Below are 23,880 nucleotides of genomic sequence, written 5' to 3'. Positions count from 1 at the left end.
CTGTGTCCTTCAATAACCAAATGTGGGGCTTAGAAAAGTTTCTGCTCTAATCTGCACAAACAGGCAAAATAAATAAAAGTAAAACTATCCCATAAAAGTTTAGACATTGTAGATAAGAAACGATATTACCACAATCAAATCACTAAGCAATATTTAGGACATTAGAAATCAGGATTAATTGTCACTTAGAAAAAATGTAAGGTAAAGTGAGCTTAATTAGAATATAAACATTGAAAAAAACTCTAATTTTTTTTAGAATATAAACATTGAAAAAAACTCTAATATTTTGTTCAAAAGCTGACTCACAATTTATTGTCTTCAGAAACACTTTGGTACAAAATCAACAAATTTCTCCAAGTAACATAAAATAATTATGAGATAAGATGTTAGCTAACAGATTTTGTACAGAGTATGATCTATGGATGAAGTTCAAGCGTTACTATTAAATTCCTGTGCAACATTAACCAGATAGCCTGTCTCTTCATTTTGTTAGAGGAAAAATAATATTGCTCCTATATACTTAATACATAATAAGATAAATTATCAAAATGTGAGAGCGCTTAAAATAATTTTTATAGATGATGTAACTATAAGAGCATCATTCTAATGTACACTAATTAAGAATCACTTTGGTTTATTGTCAGCCAAATTTATTATATCTCATTACAATTTTATTGCCTTTTTCTTTACATCAAATATTATGATTAACTAGATACTTTTCCTACAATCCTAAGAAACATTCATCTAAAGAATTGTGTGGTATACAGTACATAAAATACTAAGGCATCTTCTCAGAAATCCGGTGAAAGTTCAGTCATGAACTTGTTGTTGAGTCGTAGAAGAGGTTATGGAAAACTCCTATGACTCTCAATGTCTTTGGCTGTTGGAATTCAAACATATTTATTACAAAGTGTATTTTGTAAATACACTGAATGTGAAGTCAAACTCTCTTCCACCCTTGATAGGTAGGGATCCCAGTTCCAAGGGATTTGGATAAGAAACCTGGACATTTTAAATCACTCAGATATAATTATTTTTCTGTCAGTTAGTCTTGTTAGGAATGATGATAGCACTAAAAAAATGGCAAAACGAATTCTGGGAAAAAAAGAAAATATTTGGTGAGCTTTTATCCTATTTCAGACTGGTTTTACTCAGAAACTGAAATACAAAATTATTTCTCAATTACTTAGTTGTTGGTAGTAGAAATAAGAACCTGAAAAAAATGTGCACGTTAAATAAATATGTCCTAAAGAACAACAGAACAATACATACAGATTTAGACACAACAGAATAGACTATACGAATTTTATATCTTAGGTTTCTCTAAGTTTTATCTGTTAAAAGTTTTAAGGTTGTTCTCTCCTCTGCAGCGATGAGTCCAGTTTCTTCTGGAGTCCCCTGGGGAATATTTGTTTTTCAGCTAGAAGGCTAGCTCCTTTTTCCCCTCCAACATTTATGTTTGTTGCCTAAGTGGCTTCTGTCACATCTTGTTATTTTTGATGTTTTTCATTCTTGAATGTTTCTATAAATAAAAAAATAAGAAGCGCTTATCAGAAAAATGTATTGAAAATAACCAGAAAGGAAACTGCCTGTTTTCAAATACTGTTGACACTCACATGCATGTACAGTTTTTGAGAAATGGTTAGAAGCAAAGCAGAAAGAGCCAACAAAATAAAAACACAAACAAACAGAAAAAGTAAGCTCTTCACTCTTCAGAAACAAGGTAGATACTTGTATGAGGTAGGAGATAATAGCTTAGATGTATAAAGTGTTTTTCCATGGACAAAATGCTTTTCTTTGCCTTTCAGTTCATCCTTATAACAGCTCTATCATATGGGTAACGTAAGGTAGAAAACTGAGACCTCAGTGAAGTTGAGACCTCCCCAGCAATCACACAGCTAGTAAGAAGATGAAGCTGATTATGTCTAAAAACGTCTGTTTCCAGACTCAACAGTCTTTGGCTGTGGCACTATGCCTACAGAATAGAATGCAAGTATAGTGGAGTTCTAAGAACTACAGAGGAGGAAAAGGGTGCCTAATAATTGTTAGACTGAAGAAAAATCAACAGGCTTCCAGCATAAGTTGTACTATCTAAAGTTACTAGTTAACATATACACAGAACTGGCATTAACACAAAATCATGTCAGACTCTCAAATAAAGCAAGCTATGCTATGAATAGGAATTGTACCTGTCTTCCGGTAAGACACTTTATTCCTTTTTACTATGGCTTTATGGAGCATGATGGATGGGTGATTAAAAGAAGACCTAAAAGTAAGCACTACAACAAGTGGTCAAGAAGAAGAGAAAACCAGAAATCTCTGTGACCCTCCCCTGCCTCTATTGTACTAGAGGTTAGTTAAGTGCTAGTTGCCCGGACCTGTAGAGAAAGTCTCCGGTCTTTGTTGGTCTTCCTTCTGAGCACTCAATAGCCTATAATTTCCTCCCTCCCTGCCTCCCTCCCTCTTTTTCTCCCTTCCTTCCTTCCTTCCTTCCTTCCTTCTTTCCTTCCATTTGTTTTCCTTCCCTTCTTCCCCTCTCCCACTTTCCCTCTCTTCTTTTTTTCTTCCTGCTTCCTCTCTTCTTTTCTTCTTTGAATTATTTTTCTGTCACACTAGCTATATAACCTAAAGTAATTTACCAAACCTTTATATGTCTCATTTTCTCATTTTTTTAAGGAGAAGGAGAAGGGGGATAATAATGCCCATTGAATGGAATAGTTGCAAAGATAGAATATGCCAATAAATGTAAAAAGACTAAAATTATCTCACCAACTCTTAGTGATTTTCATGATGTGTGTGAAACACAGAAACAAAATATGCAGTTTCATGGCTCCTGAGGAGGTCACAGACTAATTGAGAAAGAAGAAACGTAATGTCAAAGGAGAAGGAAGAGGAATTTCTCCACATACCATGTTAATTCTCCTAATGGTCTGAATTTACTTTCCTCTGTCAACATTCCCATCAGTACTAACTGGGACTGGGAGCTGAAGTGGTCAGTGGGTTGATGCAGAAGGGAACCTGGACTGCATGCTCTCCTAGATTTCCTTCCCTCTCCTCATGATCCACTGTCCTCAATGGCTGCCTTTAAATTTTTAGATCTTTCTTATATGACAAACAGTAATAAAACCACACACTGCAGAATATACATTTTAGATATAAGAACACAAGATTTTTAGGCAATATGCCCAGTTTTAATTCCCACTTCTATCATTTACTATCTTTGTGACTTTATCTATAAAAAGGAATAACAGCAATATTTCTTCCTTGCAGTGTTGCTTTTCTTAGGGAGCAGGGGGATGGGATGAAGGAAAATGAAGTAAATGAATTGTAGTACAGAGAATTGGAATCTGAAGACCTAGGTCTGATTCCTGAGTCTACAACTTAACTGGCTGTGTGTCTTGAGGACTCTCTGAATTCCATTTCCTTATCAGTGAATATGTTTTCATTATAATAACTGAATCAGCCGGGCGCGGTGGCTCACGCCTGTAATCCCAGCACTTTGGGAGGCCGAGGCGGGCGGATCACGAGGTCAGGAGATTGAGACCATCCTGGCTAACACTGTGAAACCCCGTCTCTACTAAAAATACAAAAATTAGCTGGGTGCGGTGGCATGCACCTTTGATCCCAACTACTCAGGAGGCTGAGGCAGGAGAATGGAGTGAACCCGGCAGGTGGAGCTTGCAGTGAGCCGAGATTGCGCCGGGCGAGGCATATAAAGGTTATAAGCAAAATAAAGTTATAAGCATAAAATTACATGGGTAATTATTGGAATAAGAAGGTTAAAGTGAAAGAAAATTTCAATTTCCTCATATTTTGGAAGAATCAAGCTGAAGTATGTTTAAAAGTAATTTACATTCTCTTATAAACCTGGTGTTTCCTAAAGTGTTAGTTTGAAAGAAAGCTATTCCCTTTTCACTTTTCTTTTGAGGAATTTTGAGTGCTGTACCCTGAAATTGCTCAATGTGATGGTGAACACTCAAACCTGCCATGAACCATCTTTCTCTTTTAGGATGCAACTTGATTGTGGTTTCTTGGAGTCTCTTCTGAACAGTTTCAACTGGATTTTCATTCATGTTTTCATATTTCTACCCACAATTAACTTCCCTTTCCTTAGTATCTTTTGTAATCAAATTGTGGGCTGAGACTGAACAAACAAATAATACAAGTTAATAGCTGCTTTATTTCGCCTCTCATTTGAAGTGATTGAGTATTGCATCATGTTTCAGAGGTAAGTCTTCTATTTGTACTCCTGGCAACTGTTTTTGAATACAGAAAATGTTTGATAGAATCCACACATAATCTGTCAAGCACAAGGTAGGAGTCTGGGGTTCATTTCTGTATTCAAGAAATACTTACTGTGAACCTCTTATGAGCCAGACACTTTCCTATAACCTGAGGATAGAGAAAACTGATAAAAACCCCTGCCTTCGTAGTGACCTTATGTGGAGTAGGTGACCAATAACCAAAATAAAAAGGACACTGCAAAACATGTTAGAGAGCATAAAGGAGGCAGATAGTGCAGACAGGAGGGTTATAGTTTTAAAATAAGGTGATCGCCAAGAAGGTAACCGTTGAATAAAGACCAAAAGGAAGTGAATCTGAAAGCCACATGGATCTCTGGGGAAAGGTTATGCCATTTAGATAAAATAGTCTGTGACAGCCTGGAGGATGGAGCTCTCCTAGGGTTTTTGAGAAGCAGCTATGAGGCCAACATATCCAGAGTAGTGAGAAAGGAGAAGTAGAGAGGCCACTGGAAGATATTGAGGGAGGAGTTACACAATCTGACTTAAGATTATTATACTTTGGCTGTTGTGTTGGGAATGGACACTATGGGCCACGTGCAGGAGCAAATAGACTAGTTAGAAAACAAGTGCAAGAATCCGGATGAGAGACACTGGTTGATAGCAGCAGATAGTTTAGACTTGGTTGGTAGCATTAGCCATGGAAAACAAAAATGAGCATATTCTAGATGTTGTTTGAAGAAAAAGCCAACCAGACTTTCTGGTAGAGTGGGTGTGATAGGTGAGAAGAAGTGAAGGTTGTTCACAATTCTTCTAGTGCATTATTTTTCAAAATGTGATTCATAGAACCCCTACAGCAGACTCACCTGAGATACATTGAAATTCATCCCCGTGGTATACCTGAATCATACTTTTTCTCTAAAGGGCTAGACAGTAAATACCTGTTACCATTACTTGACCATGCCGATAGAGCACTAAAGCAGTCATAGACAATGTTTAAATAAATGTAGATGTGTTCCAATAAAACTTTATTCATAGACATTAAAATTTGAATTTTATAAAATTTTTACATGTCAAAAATATTATTTTTAAATATTCTTTAACATTTGAAAATGAAAAATTAGGCTGGGTGCGGTGGCTCAAGTCTGTAATCCCAGCACTTTGGGAGGCCGAGGCGGGCGGATCACGAGGTCAGGAGATCGAGACCATCCTGGCTAACACAGTGAAACCCCGTCTCTACTAAAAATACAAAAATCTAGCCAGGCGAGGTGGCGAGCGTCTGTAGTCCCAGCTACTCGGGAGGCTGAGGCAGGAGAATGGCGTAAACCCAGGAGGTGGAGCTGGCAGTGAGCTGAGATCCGGCCACTGTACTCCAGCCTGGGTGACAGAGCAAGACTCCGTCTCAAAGAAAAAAAGAAAATGAAAAATTAAACATTTCTGGAAAAAAGAAAAAAGAAAATGAAACATTAAACATTCCTGGCTCCCCAGCCATAAAAATCAGGCAATGGGACCTATTAATATTTTACCCATAGGCCATGATGCTTTTCCAACTCAGCTCTAGAGAATAGATCCCAAGAACATATATTTTTAGCATACACATTAAGCGATATTTTAAAACACAAGAAATCCCGTGTAAGATAAGTATTTTTGTTCTAGTTTTAAAGATAAGAAAACAAAATCACAAACAAATGTGACATCCTTTGAATTAGAGCTTAGTCTTGGGTCTGTCTCATTGCAAAACTTGCACTTTCTACCATCCCCCAGCACCTCGTGGAATATTTTCCCAGGGGTTAATATTTCTGTTCGACCATAGATGGAGCACAGAGCAGAGTAAAAAGAAAACAAAAAGATTGCTTTGCCTAGAGAACTGTTTTTCCCTCTCAATATGGTACACGGTTTTGTTTTATAATTAGCATTCTGCTGATGAGATCTCCCATTGGTGAAGGTTTACGAGTAAGATTTCCATGAAAAGCAAGCACTGCAGGAAATAAATTAATCTCTAGGGAAGAAGAGGGGTGAGGTTGTCAGTGCTCACACAACTTCCTAATAGGAAATGATATTTCAGAATTGTTCAAAGAATGAAATGGCTATGGGTTGTCCTTGCAGCACATTCTTAAACACTTAAATCGTCTGAGAAGAGGGAGATAGGTTGCTATAAAATGAAGAGCAATCTTATAACATTTTTCTTTAGGGTGTCAGTATTTCCAAACTAAAATAGCCTTATCTAGAAATGTAAAATAAATTCTACTAATATCATTATTTTGTTTATATTATTAAAAATCTGCATTGATGTTAAATATAAAGATGAAGGGACAGATTTTTAAATCATTGGTTGAAAATCATACAATATTTTAAATAACAGATTTTCTAGACTTTGGAATAAAAGTAATTTTTGCACTTAAAACACTACTTAGAATAAAACTGAATTATTGAGGTGTTTCTTCTTTAAAATTAAGAGACAACAATATGTTTTATGATCTAAACTACCTACCTCTTGATCCCATATAATCAGTCTTTCAATTAAGGTCTTTAATATAGAACCCCCAACTTGTCTAATCCTCAAAATAGTCCTGATAGGAAACTACTTATGTTTTATTTTCCATGATACAAATAGGATCTGAAGTTTATGTTAAGCATTTAGGTTAAACTAAAGCTATAGAATCATTCTTTATTCTGTAGCTTCGACCTTGGCCTAGGGAGTTTGTTTTTTTCTGACCTGTTTAAATTCCCAAATTAAGTAGGATCTTAGATGTGGTGAATTACCTGTATGTGATTCTCACTTACAGATAAGACCATTTGAGTCCAACAATTTCAATGCTCTAACTCAGAGTAAGCCATAGGATCACAGGCTTTCAGAACTGATAGGGCCTACAGATTATCTGGTATACCCACTATTTTGATGGAGAAAGTCAAGCTCAGAGAAATGCAATGGCTTCTGAAAGGCTATGCATCCAGGTTGTGGTAGAACTGGGACTCAAACTGGGAGTGCCTGGGTTTCATTTTCTAGCCCAGGGTTTGTCTTACTACCAGACTGGTCTAATTTATGAAGGACAAACAGTAGCACAGATTTAGTCTAAAGTTGTAGGGAAAATTCAAAGACCATAGTCGAAGTTACAAAAGGAAGAACATCGCATTAGAAAATAAGGATCAGGAGAGTGTAACATTTGCTTATTAGAAAACATTTATGTTTATGTAGGGCAAAAACAAATAAGCATATTTAAAAGGTCATCCTTCCTGGCAATGATTTGAGTTTCTAGAGAGACATAAGGAGGAAAAAGGAAAATGGCCCCCTGTTTAGCCTGGAAGATAACCGGAAACAATGACAGCAATTAATGAGTGACCCACATAATAATCAGATCCTCCTCAGAACTGAATAATCACCCTCTTATACCAAATGGCTGTGCCCTTGGCTGAAAAAAGCCACATTGCCCATAACCACAGACTCTCCTCAGGGACAGCTGCATCCAATGATTGTATGATGCAGGGAGTATAAAAGTCTGTTCCCCACCCGCTAATTCAGGACAACCCTGAAGAATCATGCCAACTCCTAATTCAGGACAACCCTGAAGAATCATGCCAACTCCAGAGCTCCCTATGGGATCAGTTGAGGTCTTTGTTGTGACTGTATCATGATTCAATTTTTCCCTCTGCCCAGATCTGCTTCTGGGACTCTGCCTCAAGTGCTGTTCCTGAGAGCACTTCCCAACCAACTTTCCACATGTAAATCAGCCCAGGGAACTGCATGCAGCAACTAGTACAATGAAAACATTTCCACTTAACACGTGTTATTACTAAAAATAGACCTTAAGCTGAATAAACATTGAAGCCCTGTGCTCCTCCTTGGCTACTGCTGCTGAGATAAGATGGGGAAAGAGTCCGTTAGGGAGAATCAGGGCATCCATGTCTCTACACAATTGGAGTGTTTCTTTTACTGTGAAGAATCAGTGACATTATCAAAGAGGGTTTCTCATCCCCTCCAATGTTCGTAGCATTACAAAGGCCATAACATCTCCAAGAGCATACTGTCCTCAAAGGCAAAAAATGCAGACAGAAACTCAGAGACTAAAAGATCCATAACATCAAGCGGCCACAGCCAGCAATTTACAGAGCATATCATAGGAAAACAAAGTTTTCCTTAGCAATCAATTCATAAAGATTCAGTAGTTAATTATTATAGCTTGACTTCATTGTAGTTTACTATGTACTATACTTTTACCTATTTGATCTAATATAATCTTCAAAAAAAAAAAAAAAAGCCCATGGTATAGCACTACTAGTAACTCAATTTTACAAATAAAGAAATAGTCTTAAATAACGAATTGCTCATGGTACATAGCTACCTAATGGGGAAACCAAAATGTAAACTCAGAAATCTCAGTTCAGCCTCTAAAGGTCTGTGTTTTATCATTCTATCACTTAATCATCCTACTTTCAGATAACATATTTTAGTAATTTATGGATAAAATAACATGTAGAATTAATAACAATGTTCTTAAAATAAGTCATGGGCATTACTAAGCAACCAGAGTGAGTCAAGGACCCACAGAACAAGGTCATCTAAAATCTGGTGAAATGTTTTCATCAATTTCTTAGTGAAGACGTCAGTGGCTGGCAGCACTGTTCCTAAGTGAGGATTTACCGTACTCTTAGCTGGAATAGAGTCTTATTACATAATTCGTGTTCAGTCATTCACAGCAAAATTTTAGTTGTTGACATTGAATACCAAGATAAATAATTTCCTTAGTACAATTATTAGATACATATTTGAAAAGGTTCCACCCCATTTAACTGAAAGAATTAGGTCTGGGTATCCCAAAAGAGCAACACTAGAAAAGCAAAGCAGCACCCCTATCTTAATTAGGCTTTTTTTTTTTAAGTCTGTGATATGCTACAAAGTCTCTGCAACTGTTACTCTCATCAAAGATAATTTAGGAAATGACTGACTTATGTCTAAGCATTAGAAAGAGGAGAAAGCTCAGAAAAGGCCTAATCTACCCATCCTGAACTCAAAGAAGGCTACTACATATTCCATAAGCTATCCATGTGAAGTATGGTAAATGTTAAGTATGGCTCCAATGAGTCTTTTTTTTTTTTGAAGTGAAGAACATATACTATATGACATAAGATAAAAATAAAGTTTGAAAAATTATATTTTTGCTCTACTCTACTTTTGTATTTTTATATATAGAATTATCACACAATTATAATCCATAAGGAAGAAAGACTGTAATTATTGCATTTACAAATGGGAAAGCAAATAAAAATATTGCCAAGATGTTCATACTGGGTAATTTCTAAATAAATGGATGTTAAAATCAAATTTATCTAGGAAAGGAGATTCCATTTTACTCTCTTGAATGAAGTTAGGGAGTCTCACTTGCCTAGAACCACTGCTTTAATTCCAGGTCATTTTTGTCCCTAAAATCATCACTTACAAGTAATATGTTCAAACCTGGTGCTGCTCTGGTCTGTAACATACCCTGTACTACTCACTCAGGGCACAAAGCTGGGACTACTGCTGTACCATCCCAGAAAGATTCACATACAAGAGAAGATTAGATAACGTTTCCCTCTGATTGAAACAAAAACTTTGATCTCAGGAATTGTGTTATCTGGTACTTTTTAAAATCCACAATCTTAAAGAAAAAAAAAAAAAAAAACAGGTTCCAATGAATTAATAATGGCTTGAGACTCAATGCGCTGCAGCAATTTTCACTGCAGTGGTTGTTTCTTTCATAGTCACACTTGATTAGTATTAGAAATATGGAGGAATTGCAACATGCATGGTTTTCAAAGCCCTTTACAAAATTTCATTTTTCTCACTAGGAGAGAGTCAATGAAAAGGTAATAAGAAAAGCTCTCTGGGACGTTTTTATAGGAGTGTCAGAAGCCAGTAAGCTAACTACATGAAAGAACCCAGATCGTGCAGACAGCGTTTGGAGCAGAAACACTTCAGAGACTTTATATCTAGTATTTTGACTTTTACATGTCCTTGGAGAAGAAAGCGTGCTAGCTACAAAACCAAATAAGGATGAGAAAGGAGGAAACCGTATGCTTAAGAATAATTACAGTTTCAATTTTCATATGAAATACATGTGAAGTTTCAAAGATAAAGTGTAATAGAAATTGAGGGGGTTTGGTGTGTCTAAAATATTGGCAAGAAACAAACTTCTTATTTCCCTTGCTAGCTCATCCCAAATTTCCGCCATATGGAAGTTAGTATGGGTAGCTTAATTGAATGCTATCAACTCCTCCACAAGTCCATTTGCTTTTGTTTTGCACTCAGTGGAGATGAAAAATTTCAGATCACAATCTCTATAAACTGAACCATCATAATTCAAGCTTGCATTCAATGACTTATCTGACACTTCTTTAAATTTTAAAATATCTCAATTATTTTAATCTCTTTCCAAGACAGTAATTCTTCTTTTTCATTGTTCTAGAAAAAATATCAAAATATTATTATCAAAAAAGTACAAGCAATCGGCCATGAAAACCATATATGAGGTGAAAAATCTAATAATGGAAAACAATAAACACGACTATTATTCTTGTGAGTGTTCAACATCATGCTTCACATAAAACTTATTTCCAACATGATCTGCAGAGCAGGGTGATCACACTTTGGCTGAGTCATATATTCCAAACAAAATAACAGTAAGAATCTGTCCATTGCACCTTTGTCATGTGGACAGTCAAACTACCGTGGTTTAACTGACCTACAGTCACATCAGTACCTGCTACTGCCGTGGCCCCACGGTTGCTCCTCTCTTTCTCTTCATCCACCAAATCATTCTGACTACCAACCGGTACTTTCGAATCCAGGCCAGCTTGATTTGGGTGAAGTTTCTTGGTTATGTCTACGTGATGACGCTGAAATGACACAGGTCAGAGTGACTGATTTCACAAGTAAATTATCAGTCCAAAATAAATGCTTCGCAGAAATATGAAATATTTATCACATGGCAATTCATTTCTGTATGTCTGAAACAGAACATTTGACATGTCAAAGCAAGTTACAAATTATATGTTCATCAATATATTTTGGAAATCGAGGTGTACAATTTTTGAAGCAATCTAAGTAACTAGAATAAGAAATAATTTTAGGCATAGAAAACCATCTTCAAAGACCATTTGTGTATATCACTTTCTTCTTGTGAAGCTTATAAAATATTTTTCATTTAGAACATTTTTATTTAGTTTTTATTCTTATAGTTAACTAATCCAGCACTTCATTATATATTATATAATTTCATATTATATGATCAAAAGCAGACTTCATTTATGTATCATCGTACTCTTTATATAAAACAAATCATAACATCTACTATAAATTAACTGACATTTTTTATCAGCATTATGCAAATTTGACAAAGCTCCTCTAGTCAATTTCAGAGTAATAATTCATCATAATAATGAATTATTAAAGCATGGCATCAATGGTCCCTATAACTCATCTCACATGTAAGAGATGTCACAGCATTTGACATTATACTGACACACTGTATGCTTCAAAAGAATCATCAGATGGGAACAAAAAGTGAAGACTTCAATTGGAAATTAAACTTCCAGCACTTAGTTAATTCATACCCAAGTCCAAATTGGAAGTTTATCAATTTGAATAAGATTACAGAATATGTGAAGATTGTTAGAGTCAATATTATCTCATCAATTATGGCCATTCAGACTATCCATGTTGACTCACTAAAGGACAGTATAATGGACACCTTTCCTATAAAGTTTCTCCTATAGACCGTATATTGCATGAAATTCATTGAAAGCTTGATTTTATAAAATCAGCCACTCTTAAAGCTTGAGAAAGGCCAATAAGGAAATTAGGCTTTAGAATGATTAAATAATTCACTTGAGTTAACAAAATGAACAGTGCTGAGCCTTATGATATGAATCCTGAACCTTGGACAGTGTTCTTCATGATTGATTTCTTGAGATTTTTAATGCAGTGGACTGGATGCCCAGGTAGCCCCTACTCTTCACTCCTCTCTATATCCATGTCCTTTCTACAGAATTTTGCAGTGCCCTCCTATTCTGACTTTTGGCCTATTAATGTGACTTCTTCTGGACCAACAGGATATTGACACAGAGGCTTGAAGGAGGCTTGCACAATTGTTTTTGCTCATTCCTTAACTTCCACTATGCCATGAGACTATGCCTAGACTAGCTGGCCACAGATTGAACATGAGATAGACAGAGTTAGGTCACCCCAGTTGTCCAAGCTGAAGCAAACAACAGCCAGAGAAGCCCCAGACATTTGGGTGAAACCAGTCTAGATCATCTGAGACCAGCTCAAGTCAGCTGAATTCCATGTCTTCATGAGCAAAATGAATGTGATTTGGGTTGTATGCCATTATGTTTTTCTGGTGGTTATGCAGCACTGTATGCTGATAGACAACTGGTACATTCAACCACCATCTATCTATAGTATCCCAGATAATGGATGTGGTGTGAGAATGCAAACATAACATGACATTCTCTCAGACTCCAAATTATTAAAACACAATTTCTTACATTGTTTATGCAGATAATTAAAATAGAGTGTGGTAAGTCATTTGCAGATATTTCTCAAATTGCTTTTCTAATGGCCAAGGAAGGGATCCTAGCAATACTACAAAAGACAGCTCACAGGATCAGTTTGGGTGTTGGTATTGACTAGAACTAAACCACCCTGCTTGTTTATTTTTAGCTCCTCCACAGCCCACAAAAACATAAGTCCATCACTGTAATTTTTAAAATTTATTGTCAGGCCTCTATTATCATGTAGTTTTTGGAAAGAAGCAGATTTCAGTATCCAACTACTTTCCTGATTCTGCATTACACACTTTTGAAAAGTATATTATTATTTCAAGTTATGACATGAGTATTAAATCATAGTTTCTCAAAACTGAGCGATGCAATAGATTAAAGAAGGAATAAGCTTCATGTTTGTTCATACCAAATTCAATTGAAAATATTAAAACATTGAGGGAAAGTTAAGAATTCATGCAAGTTACATATATTCTAATATATTCCAGACTGAAAATAAAAGAAATGCTGAGCTTATTTACTCATGAAAGGATTTTTGTGAAAGTCTGAGAGAGAAAATAGCCCCTTGATCAGAATAGGTTCTGAATTGTAAAGGTCCTGTGCTTCCTGGTGCAAACCTCTGGCAGACTGGACATTTTATAAACATATTAGTGTTTCAGTAATTAAGAGCCTCATTTTCCAAGAAACAGTTCCCACAGTGGAGTCTCTTCTTAAGTAAGCCCTGTCAGATTTTCCAACTTCTCTTTTACATTACATATTATGGCCAAGCTGCTGTTCCCAGGTCCTAACGTAAAGGAAGGTAGGTGTCTCTGAAGTTATTGACCCTGCCACACTCCCTCTTCCTTGTTTACTTAGCCCCTCCATCTAGTTCCCTGGGTCTGCACATTATACCCTGGCATCTCTTTTCTGCTACAATAAAATTCCTACAGTGTTTCATTCTTTTTTTTTTTTTTTTTTTTGAGACGGAGTCTGGCTCTATGGCCCAGGCTGGAGTGCAGTGGCGTGATCTTGGCTCACTGCAAGCTCCGCCTCCCAGGTTCACGCCATTCTCCTGCCTCAGCCTCCCGTGTAGCTGGGACTACAGGCGCCCGCCACCGCACCCGGCTAATTTTTTGTATTTTTTTAGTAGAGACAGGGTTTCACCGTGTTAGCCAGGATGGCCTCGATCTCCTGACCTTGTGATCCTCCAGTCTCAACCTCCCAAAGTGCTGGGATTACAGGCGTGAGCCACCACGCCCGGCCACCAGTGTTTCATTCTTAATTACCCAACTGCCCTCCACTAACCCTCAATTCTCTCTTCCTTCTCCCCTTTCTTATCTCTCAAATTCTTCCACCATGCCTTGATAACTTTGCTTCATGGTTTGCAAACTTCACTACATATTCAACTTCTTTTCTGAACATTGTCTCTACCTTCTTACCCTGACTAAAATCTCATTCTTCTTTGAAGACACCACTTCCTCTGTGAATGATACCGGCTGCTTATTCTTCCTCATCCCCGTTACCCTTAAGTGGAGGATCCCCTTCCCTGAGTGTTGTCCATTGCACCTTACCTCCTTGCAAATGTGCCTGCTGCTTTGATATTCCTGTCGTCTAGCTATGTGCCATCTCTCTTCTTGTTGGTATCATCTATCTACTAATCTCTATGCATCTTTCAAAAGAAGTCTTTGGCACCTGGACTGTTGTCCAGCATCTGATGTAGCCTCAGCATCGCCATGATCTTGGACAATATCCACATCCACATAAACATTCTATCTTATTCATCCCTGGATCTCCTTATTACAAATGAACTTCTCATTTTTTCTAACTCATGCTTTCAGTCCCAAGATCACATTTGAAGTCTATCATCAGCTGAAATGTTTCCACCTCCAATATTAAGTATGTTCCTCTTTCACTTCTTCTCCTATCCTCAAGTTTATTCCCTCCACTCTAGCCAAATCGCCTTCTCCAAGACTGCTTTTTCCACAATTTCTGCCAAGGCTATTCGTGGACTTCACTGGGATCTGAGATCCACTAATCCCTTTACTTTCTCTGTATCCATCACCCCCTTGCTCTTTTTCCTTTCTTCTCTACCCAGCATCCATTTCTGTTCAGAAACTTCAATCTGGCCAATAACCAGCCAGACTTCAACTTGTTTCACCTCTCAGCAGCATCTGACATGACTGGTCACCTCCTTCTTTTGGCTTCTGATGTTCCTCCTACCATTCTGAGTGCTTATTCTTAGTCTCCTTTGCTGGAGTATCCTTCTTTAACCAAACATTGAGTGTCAAGAGGTCTCAAGGTTCTGTTATTCTCCCAGTTTTCTTTTTACCATTCCTAGATAATTTCAGCAATCATGTGGTTTGATCTACCACCTGTACATTTATGACTCCAGTGGGGATGTAGAGATTTATGAAATGAGATGAGGTGTAGAGAGGCAGGAGTTTGTATGCCTTAGCAAGCACTCTGGACTCTAATTCTAACATCCTTTCAGGTCCACAATCTCATCACACTTCCTTCCTGTCTGAAGGCTTGGCTATTCTGTTTGCCTAGGACATTCTTAGTAAAATTTCCCCCTTAATATTACGAAGGCTTGGGTTCCTGCAAGTATCACTCACTGTATAAACCTTAGCCAGTGCCCTATTTTCTAGTCTTTGTGCACCTTGTACTTCTACTGTAATGCAATTTTTATAATTACAATCAAATAATAGCTGTTTTCATGTTTAATGTCTATCTCCCCGGCTAAAATAAAACTCCCTGGAAGTAAAAACTATGCATGCCCTGTTCACTGTCCTGAGCTCTTATCTCAGGGTTTTAAATATAGTAGGCATTAAGTAACTACACATTAAATAAATAGGCAAATTCATGAATAAAACATGACTTAATTTTTATGCCTTTTTCTTTAGCCAGTTATCAATAGCCACTATATAGCCACACTCCCATGCATAAACAAGTTTGTGTATATCATCACTCCTAACTTACTGCTTATCATTATATATTGGTAGATAACATGCAATTACATTTTACCTTGTTTTATCTATAAAAAACACATATTCCAAATCGTGTGCTTTTAAATAAACTCATTACTGAAATCATGCAGAACTATATTTATACAGTATCCCATATAGCTCTGAATCAAATTACATTGGTCAACCATCTATGGAAGTTATAAATCTGAGAATTGTTATGTTAGAGAAAGTGAGAATTGAGAACTAAGTATGTAAACACAGCGGCCTCTATTACCCCAGGTGTGAGAATGTGGTCTGACAACAACTGGAGAAATAAAACCCTCTGTCAGGTCCTGCTTCTGTGATGTCAAGTCTTCAACCTGAAGGTTGGGTCCAGAGGAAAATGAGAAAATTAAAATGTCTGCAAAGAATGGAGAGGAACATAGATAACTTTGAAGTGTCGTGCATCAGGCCTCTGTGACCACGCTGTAGTTGTACTTCAAAAATAAGGTTCTGTTTATTCTGTGTAATTTCCATTTAACTTGTTATTAGAAATGAATCATTACAATCCTGTCTGCTAATTTGAAATGACTATTAAATCATTTTTATGTATTTCTTGGCTTGTAGTTTGCACGTTGTTTTTAATGTTCCTGCTAAAGGTAATGATGCAATTATAAGGTACTGGATATTTGTCTCACAAAGAAAGGAACAAATAAATATTACCAAAAAGTTAACCAAGATGTCCATGAAAACAAAAAATGGAAAGAGCTCTTCAAATCTTTCATCTCATAACTAAGGCCATGCTGTTGAGTAAAACCATACTTTTTCAATGTATTGAGATTCCTAGTTCATGATTGTATTTATTTGTGCCCCTTCTCCCCAAGGGCAAATGGGCATGTTTTTCCTTAGAGAGCTACAAAGGACTGTCTTAACCAGGGACTATACATCACTCATATTTAAAGCAACATGAAGTATCCTAGATAAAGTACTTTACTTTTTACTTTGTAAAAAAATCAATCCTCTGCTGACTATAAAAAGCAACCTCCCTCTCTGCTTATATAAACACTGCTACTTTCCATTGCCTGTACTTTTTCACTTCAGAAAGTACATTTAAGTGAAGAAATTTCAAGTGATATTTGAGAATAAATCTCTCATTAACTTTCTTCCAGAGAATTAAATTCTACTTAAAATAAGAACAATGGCAATAATTCAGAGACTATACATAAATAAAAGAGAACACAGGTTTGCTAGGGATATGCAAATTATCATTCTAAAAAAGCATTCTGTATGTAATCTGTCTTCTACTGTGTATGTGTGTGTGTCTGTGTGTGTGTGTCTCTGTGTGTGTTCTCTTCTGTTTATTACATAGTTGAATCACCATAAATAATTTAGAAGATAATTAAGTGTTTTATATAAAAACTAATTAATTTCTCATTGTGTATTACAAAGGTCCATAATAAAATAGAGGTAAATATTTTTTTAAAAAGCAAGAATATAAACTGAAAAATAATCTAAAACTCCATATAGACAGGCATCTCTTTTGGGCAATATTCTGAGGTTCCTACTATGATTCATATATACTCAAACTGCCCTTTCTGCACAGAATGTCTTCTTTACACCAATTCAAAGAGATCCTTCTGAGCTTGTTCAACCCTATCCCAAAGACATGCTATCTTTTGACCCTTTCCTGTCCCTTGCAGCCTTATGTTGTTTACAGAGGGTTTGCTCAAGCCTGTGTTTGTCAGGCCTTGGTTCATCAGCTCCTCAGAAGCTCATTTCCCCTTTTCTGCTCCTCCTGGAGCTTTAGGCTGCAACCTTGCTAGTTGAGATTCCTTGCTGGCATCACTTACCCTCCTTGGCTAGTGCTCCTCCTCCCTGGACCATTCACACCTTCTTATTCAAATGTGACCTTGCTGGCTAGGTCTGGGCTGGCAGTTAGTCAGGAACTTCACCAGCAGTCACAGGTGTTTGCATGTGGCTTGATGCTAAGACATCCTTGGGCCCAGTAGTGGTTAACAAGAACAGACTCTTCCTTCTGTGTTTATTCCAAGTACCTCCGAAAGTCAGACATGTGATAGAGTTGGTATCTACCCTGACCTTTTCTTGGATTGGAGGACAGACAGTAAGCCTACAGAAAAGAAAGATGCCTGAATCTATTTCCCTAGTTGCTCTAATAAGAGAAGACAGCACCCCATCTGAATCCTACAAAGACCTCTTCTTCTTAGACTGGCTGGGACCAGACCCAAGAAAAACCACCCTTGCTGTAACTGATTAGAAATCATCTCACATATCATATATCAAATATCTTACTGTGTCCTCTGGGAAAGAAGTTCTTCATTACTATTAAGATTATTTTATACTTCACTTTCAAGATATGTTTCAAGACTATATCAAGCATTAAAGTAAGAGATTAACAGTACTCATATTTCAGATATAGATTTCATTTGCATCGTCCTCTGTTTTCCCTGACGAAAACTGGGATCTAGATAATTTTAAATCTAGAAGTCCCACCATCTTGATTTATGTTGATTTAATCACCCTCTTGGAAAAAATCAAATCCTAGTTCATGGATGCGGGAAGAACTCAACATAATCACATACTTTGATTGAAATGAGTTGAAGTATTTTCATCTACAATACTTAGGTGGAGAACCTCTTCACATACTTCCATCAAGCTCAAATCAATGTGCTTCTTGCTACTCTAACATTCTGTGAATTTAGCCAAAGATGAAATGAAGATTTGAAGCAAGGCTTAGCCAACACTTCTTACTTTAAAATGAGATCTGAATAGGCAGCTAATCTGTACAATTATTATTCTTAAGGAGATAAACAAAAATTCCTTCTACCCTCAAAGATGTTAGCCTTGTCACTCCAGATATTGGAAAATCATGCAAAAGAATTTGCTATTTTAGAGACTCTGTGGCAAGTCCCTCCTCTTCAAAATGCCAAAGTTGGCTTACTCAAAATGCTGATGTAATGCACACTGGAGCAGCTCTTTGTGTAGCGATAAATCTTCTTCCTTATTTTGTCTTCCTGAAAATTTGGAAGTAATTAATTTGCATAATTATTATCATAACTTTCAAAGCTCCTATTTTAACGGGAAATCATAACTCTTAGAGTCTGTGAGAGTAATCTGTGGCCAAAGGGCAGGAAAATTAATCTTATTTTAAATTATGAAAACAGAAATTACAGTAGAATCAACTATGTGACACATTTTTTGTTAGATGAGATTTTGGTGAAATTAGTTTTGAATTAGTGGACATGTGAATAGCATTTGAACAGTGTCCAGCAGGGTGACAGTTGCTGCAGATGGCAGATGGAAACTGTGGTATACTTTATAATAGGTCTGTCTGTATCTAGGAAAATTATTCTCAATTCATTTCTTAAAAATTACCTTTGAAATCATCTTAGCCTTCTGGGTATTAAAATGCAGGTTTTCACATGAGTCTTTAAAAGGTATACGTCCTGGCAATCTGATTTAAAACATTGGTATATTATTATTTGAGCTAGAAATGATTTTGATGAGTATGACTCATCTCACTGTTTCTTCAAGCCTTCAAATTACTGTATATAAACTATTGAATGGCATTCTTGCTACCAAAGTGTTGCTAAAATACAAAATGTGTGCTGTTGTGAATAGGTGCCCTGCATAGGATGTGGTCCTTGGAGCCTGCTTTCTATCTCCTCAGCTCAACTTAAGCCTGGTAACATTTCTTTGAAATCTCTTCCTATAAAGGCTGCTCTTCCGACCTCCTCTAATTCACAAGCCCTATTTCTGATTCCCCTTTTAAGGCATTGTCTGGCACCACCACCCAACACCTTTTTGAAATTTCTATAGATTCCAGGCATGGCCCTTCATCTTCAGGACCCTTCTCCATTTTGCTCAGAATGGCCTCTAGCTCATGTTCTCCTCTTTGCTCTCCCTCTCCAAACATGACATCAACAGACCTTAATGTTTGCACCACTGTTGAACTTCCTTTTAGTCTTTTTTAGACTCTTGTAAGTACAATCAGAACATAGACCTCATTGTTCATCAGAATTTCTCCATCCTCACGATCTTGGATTCTAACACTCTCCTCTGTGCTCTCACTTGCTGCTACTAACACTGCTCTTCCCTCTTGGTCTTATTTTCTTTTTTCTGGAGTTGTTTTAGCTTTATTTTTCATCAAAGCAACACATTCACGTTGTAATCAAACAGTGCAGAAGAGTTAGAAGGGAAAGCAAAAGCCTCCTATCCCAACATTTCCAATCCCTCAAAGCAACTTCTTTCTTACTATTTCTGCTTTTTAGTTTTGCTGGAGTCTACATCTGTAACATTTACTTTACACATTGTAACTTATCAGCTTAAATTACTAACTTTCAAATATTAACATAAAAGATAAAGATTTAGTTAATTTATACCAATTCATTCCCTTTCCATTGTTGTATGATCATTCATTCATTCAGCAAGTATATAATGAGCAACAACTATGCAAAGGTATTGGGGATACAGTACTAAGAAAAAAGAGGCAAAGAATTCCCTGCCTTCCTTGTGTTTACATCCTGTGTGTGTGAGTTGGGATTTGGGGTGAGGTGGCAGGGAGGAAGAGCCAATAACAAATACATCCGGAAAATATATAGAATGAGTTCAATGGGAAAAAAAGAAACAGAGAAGTGGAGAGACAATGTAGAGTAGGGCAACAAGGTTGCAATTTTAGATAGTTTGACATTTGAGCAAAGATTTGAATGAGAAGAGCTTTCATTATATTTCAGCAAAGATCTGAACTGAAAATATTTTTTCATTTGATTACATTTGTATCTTCAAATACACTTGAACCCCCTATCACTCTTTCATTTATTTTTACCTATTGACTTCTTCCTTGCCTCACTGTTTCCCTACCCAAGGGGCTTTAAAACCTTCATATTAAAAACTTTCTTACTGTGATTATCAGATATCACATCCTCAATTTCCATTCTACCCCCTTTGCCAATTTCTTCTCTCTCTCTCTCTCTCTCTCTCGCACTCATACCCAAAGGTAGCAAGCTCATTGCTGGTTTAAAAGAAAAAAAAACTTGAAATGTTCTATTTGTTTCTGACATGCATTCATGTTACCTGGTGATATGTGGGTCCTCAGTGTTGCTCAGTTTTTTGGAGGATCTCTGCTTCCCTTCCTTTCGAGAGGTCTATGGAAGATATTTCAAGCCTTTTTCTCTTTTATCAAAGTTCACAATGGAAATTCAGCATTCCTCATTTTAGAATGTTACTCAATCACTTAATTCGTTGATATGGTGGCCATCTGAAATCAATGCCCATAGCTCTCTTTCTCTTTCCTTAGAAACAACACTTGATTTCTTCTGTTTCTTACTGACTCACAAAATGTCCAGTCCTTTTTCCAATGTGCATGCCTTCCCCTTGGAATATGATCCTTTCTCTTCCCCTCTTCCTGTGACATAATTAATCAATCATTCTTCCAACCTCTCATATTTTCTGACTCTCCTCCTCCACTGTCTCATTCATTTTTCTGCCAAGCTTTAACAAGAGCAATCCGCTTACTGCTCCTTTTGTTCCCTCTCACTCACTTATCTGGGTATTTACAGAATAGAATCTGGTTTCTGTTCCTATGACTTGACCAACAATACTTTCACCAACCACTTTCTAGTCATAAGTCATAAATCCCAAAGTGCCTTTTCAGACCTTGTGGTTCCTAAGTTTTCTACTGCATATAACTCTGTTAACCAACTCACCGTTTTTTAAAGACATTTTCCCCTCAGTCTCCAGTATTCCATCTCCGGGATCCTTATGCACTCATCTCTTTACTACCTTTTCTCTTCCCTGACAAATTTTAATTAGTGATCTCTAAACCATTCTGATTGCATGTTATTAATAAAAATTTTAAGTGTAAAACATAAATATGATACGTGTATATAAACATAAAGTTATATGCATGTATTTAACATATGTAGTTGTATACATTTGCTGTACTAATATAGTATATGTATTATAAAACAAACTCAGAGTAGAAATTTCAGAGAGGTAAAATTGAAATAAAATATTTTGTTTAATGCAAATTTTTAAAAAAATATTTAAGGCAAAATTTTATTTCATTTATTAATAATATATTGAGAAAACAATGGAATGGTTTTAATACTTTTTTAAATTTTGATTTAACACTTTATGATACAGCGATTCAATTGTTTGCTTTATAATTAAGTTCATCTGTGTACTGAGTTTTCATGGCTGTCACCACTGAAAATGAAGTGCCACAAAGCCATGTGGATCCAAGCAGGAAAAGTATATTGTTAATCACTCTAAGTCATGATGAATATGTTTCAAAATTATCTACCAATTGTGCAAATATTTGTTAAAAATGGCTAATAAAGTTTTATCCACCTTGATGTCAAATTATTTTTAAACCATAAACTGGCTGAGCATGGTGGCTTATGTCTGTAATCCCTGCATTTTGGGAGGTTGAGGCAGGAGAATCACTTCAGGCCAGGAGTTTGAGACAAGCTTGAGCAATATAGTGAGGACCTGTTTCTAATAAATAAATAAAAAGCCAGGAGTAGTGGTGGGTGCCTGCAGTCCCAGCTACTCAGGAAGCTGAGGCCAGAGGATGGCTTTAGTCCAGGAGGTCAAGGTTATAGTGAGCTATGGTTGTGCCACTGCACTCCAGGTGTGGGCAACAGAGAGAGACCCTGTTTCTATAGGAAAGAAAAAGGAAAAGAAAAGAGAGAAAGAGATAAAAGAAAATAAAAAAGAAAAGGAAAGAAAGAAAACAAAAGGAAGGAAAGAAGAAAGGGGGGGAGGGAGAGAAGAAAGAGAAAGAAATAACGAACGAACGAGAGAAAGAAAGAAAGAAAGAAAAAAGAAAGAGATGAAGAGGAAGAAGAGGAAGGGAGGGAGGGAGGAAGGAAGGAAGAAAGGAAGGAAGGAAGGAAGGAAGGAAGGAAGGAAGGAAGGAAGGAAGATTTGAGATAATATATTTAATCATTTAATATTTCTATTATTGAGTTTAAAATCCACTGCAATTCTTTGGAAGATTTTATCAAAGATTAGAAAATTTCCTTCCATGTTTTTAAGGTTTACAATATGACAGGCTTTACAGGTTGCACATTGTTTTCAGCAGTGACAGCATATAACATCAAAAATATTCCAAAACATTCAATTTTCAAAATATTCTCCATAGAATGATTCTTTTATTAAAGTTACATTTTTATCTTTTAACTAAAGGGCCAGCTCAAGTGTGTACGTGTGTGTTCCTGGTACTTATCCTGGGTGAGGTAGGCAAATTTGAATGCTCGCCATTTTGTAAAATAAAACTTAATACTAATACGTCCTTAATTTTGTAAAAAGTGTTCTTTCATGAGATTATTGGCAAGTTTTTAGATGATGCAAAACAATGCCATAGTCATTTCCCTTCTCGCAGAATATTATGAGGGTTCTACTGTATTTTTAAACCTTTGCTTCTATAAATTAAACATATTTAGTACATCCAGCAGAATTTGGTAAACCTCTGGTTATAATTTCTTTGCTGCAATAACATGTCTATAATGACACTGGGGATTTCATACGTGAATTTATTTCTCCAGGCTTTTTCATAAACACTTTAAAAATTCTGGACAATGCAGTACTGTATCAGTGGTTGTACTTACTCAACTTATCCATAAAGAAATGCTTTCACTAAAGAAGTCATTAAGGGATAGAATAATGGATTCTCCAATGCATAAGAAATACTTGTTTGTGTATTTCATCATTGAAACACAATCACGTAAATATAATAAACAGATACGTCAGGGAAAAAAAACAGAATTCTCATGCAACTTATAGAAAAATCTCCCTTAACTGAGTCATTTGTTCATACAGACTATAATAACAGCTAACATTTATTTTGTGCTAAGTGTCAGGCATTACTCTAAACTGTTACGTGTATTAGCATATTGAAATCTTCAGCATTTTTTCCTAAGCGTTTGTCAAGGGCATATTCAGAAAAAAAAAAAAAAAAGGTTCTAATTTGTCACCATATTGTTTCTTTATGTGATTTTCGCCATATTTAGGAAGAACCATTGTACTTCCATAATATGTAGCTTTTTCTTTATTGGTACTTTTTTTTTCTTTTTTCTTTTTCTTTTTCTTTTTTTTTTTTTATTGGTACTTTTTTTTTCTTTTTTCTTTTTCTTTTTCTTTTTTTTTTTTTT

At 36.3% G+C, this 23,880-nt stretch overlaps 1 protein-coding gene across 3 annotated transcripts in view; it reads right to left on the bottom strand.

Moving 5' to 3' along the window:
• Nucleotides 1-293: 293 nt before the first annotated feature.
• The window catches only part of THEMIS (thymocyte selection associated), a 243,210-nt gene continuing 219,623 nt past the window's right edge, over nucleotides 294-23,880 (bottom strand). For 2 of the 3 annotated variants that reach the window (XM_011951655.1, XM_011951654.1), the window contains 2 exons: nucleotides 10,979-11,114; nucleotides 806-1,522 (listed from right to left, as the gene is read on the bottom strand). In XM_011951655.1, the coding sequence (XP_011807045.1) occupies nucleotides 1,491-1,522; nucleotides 10,979-11,114 (168 nt within the window). In that variant the 3' untranslated portion in view covers nucleotides 806-1,490. Of the gene's footprint in view, nucleotides 1,523-10,978; nucleotides 11,115-23,880 lie in introns of all 3 variants that reach the window. The other variant, XM_011951656.1, reaches the window with a different exon arrangement.

This window comes from Colobus angolensis, unplaced genomic scaffold (genome assembly GCF_000951035.1).
Source record: "Colobus angolensis palliatus isolate OR3802 unplaced genomic scaffold, Cang.pa_1.0 Scaffold322, whole genome shotgun sequence".
In the NCBI taxonomy this organism is placed as follows: Eukaryota; Metazoa; Chordata; class Mammalia; order Primates; family Cercopithecidae; genus Colobus; species Colobus angolensis.
Note: the sequence above shows the minus strand (reverse complement) of the source record. Positions and strands in the feature narration are given on the sequence as shown.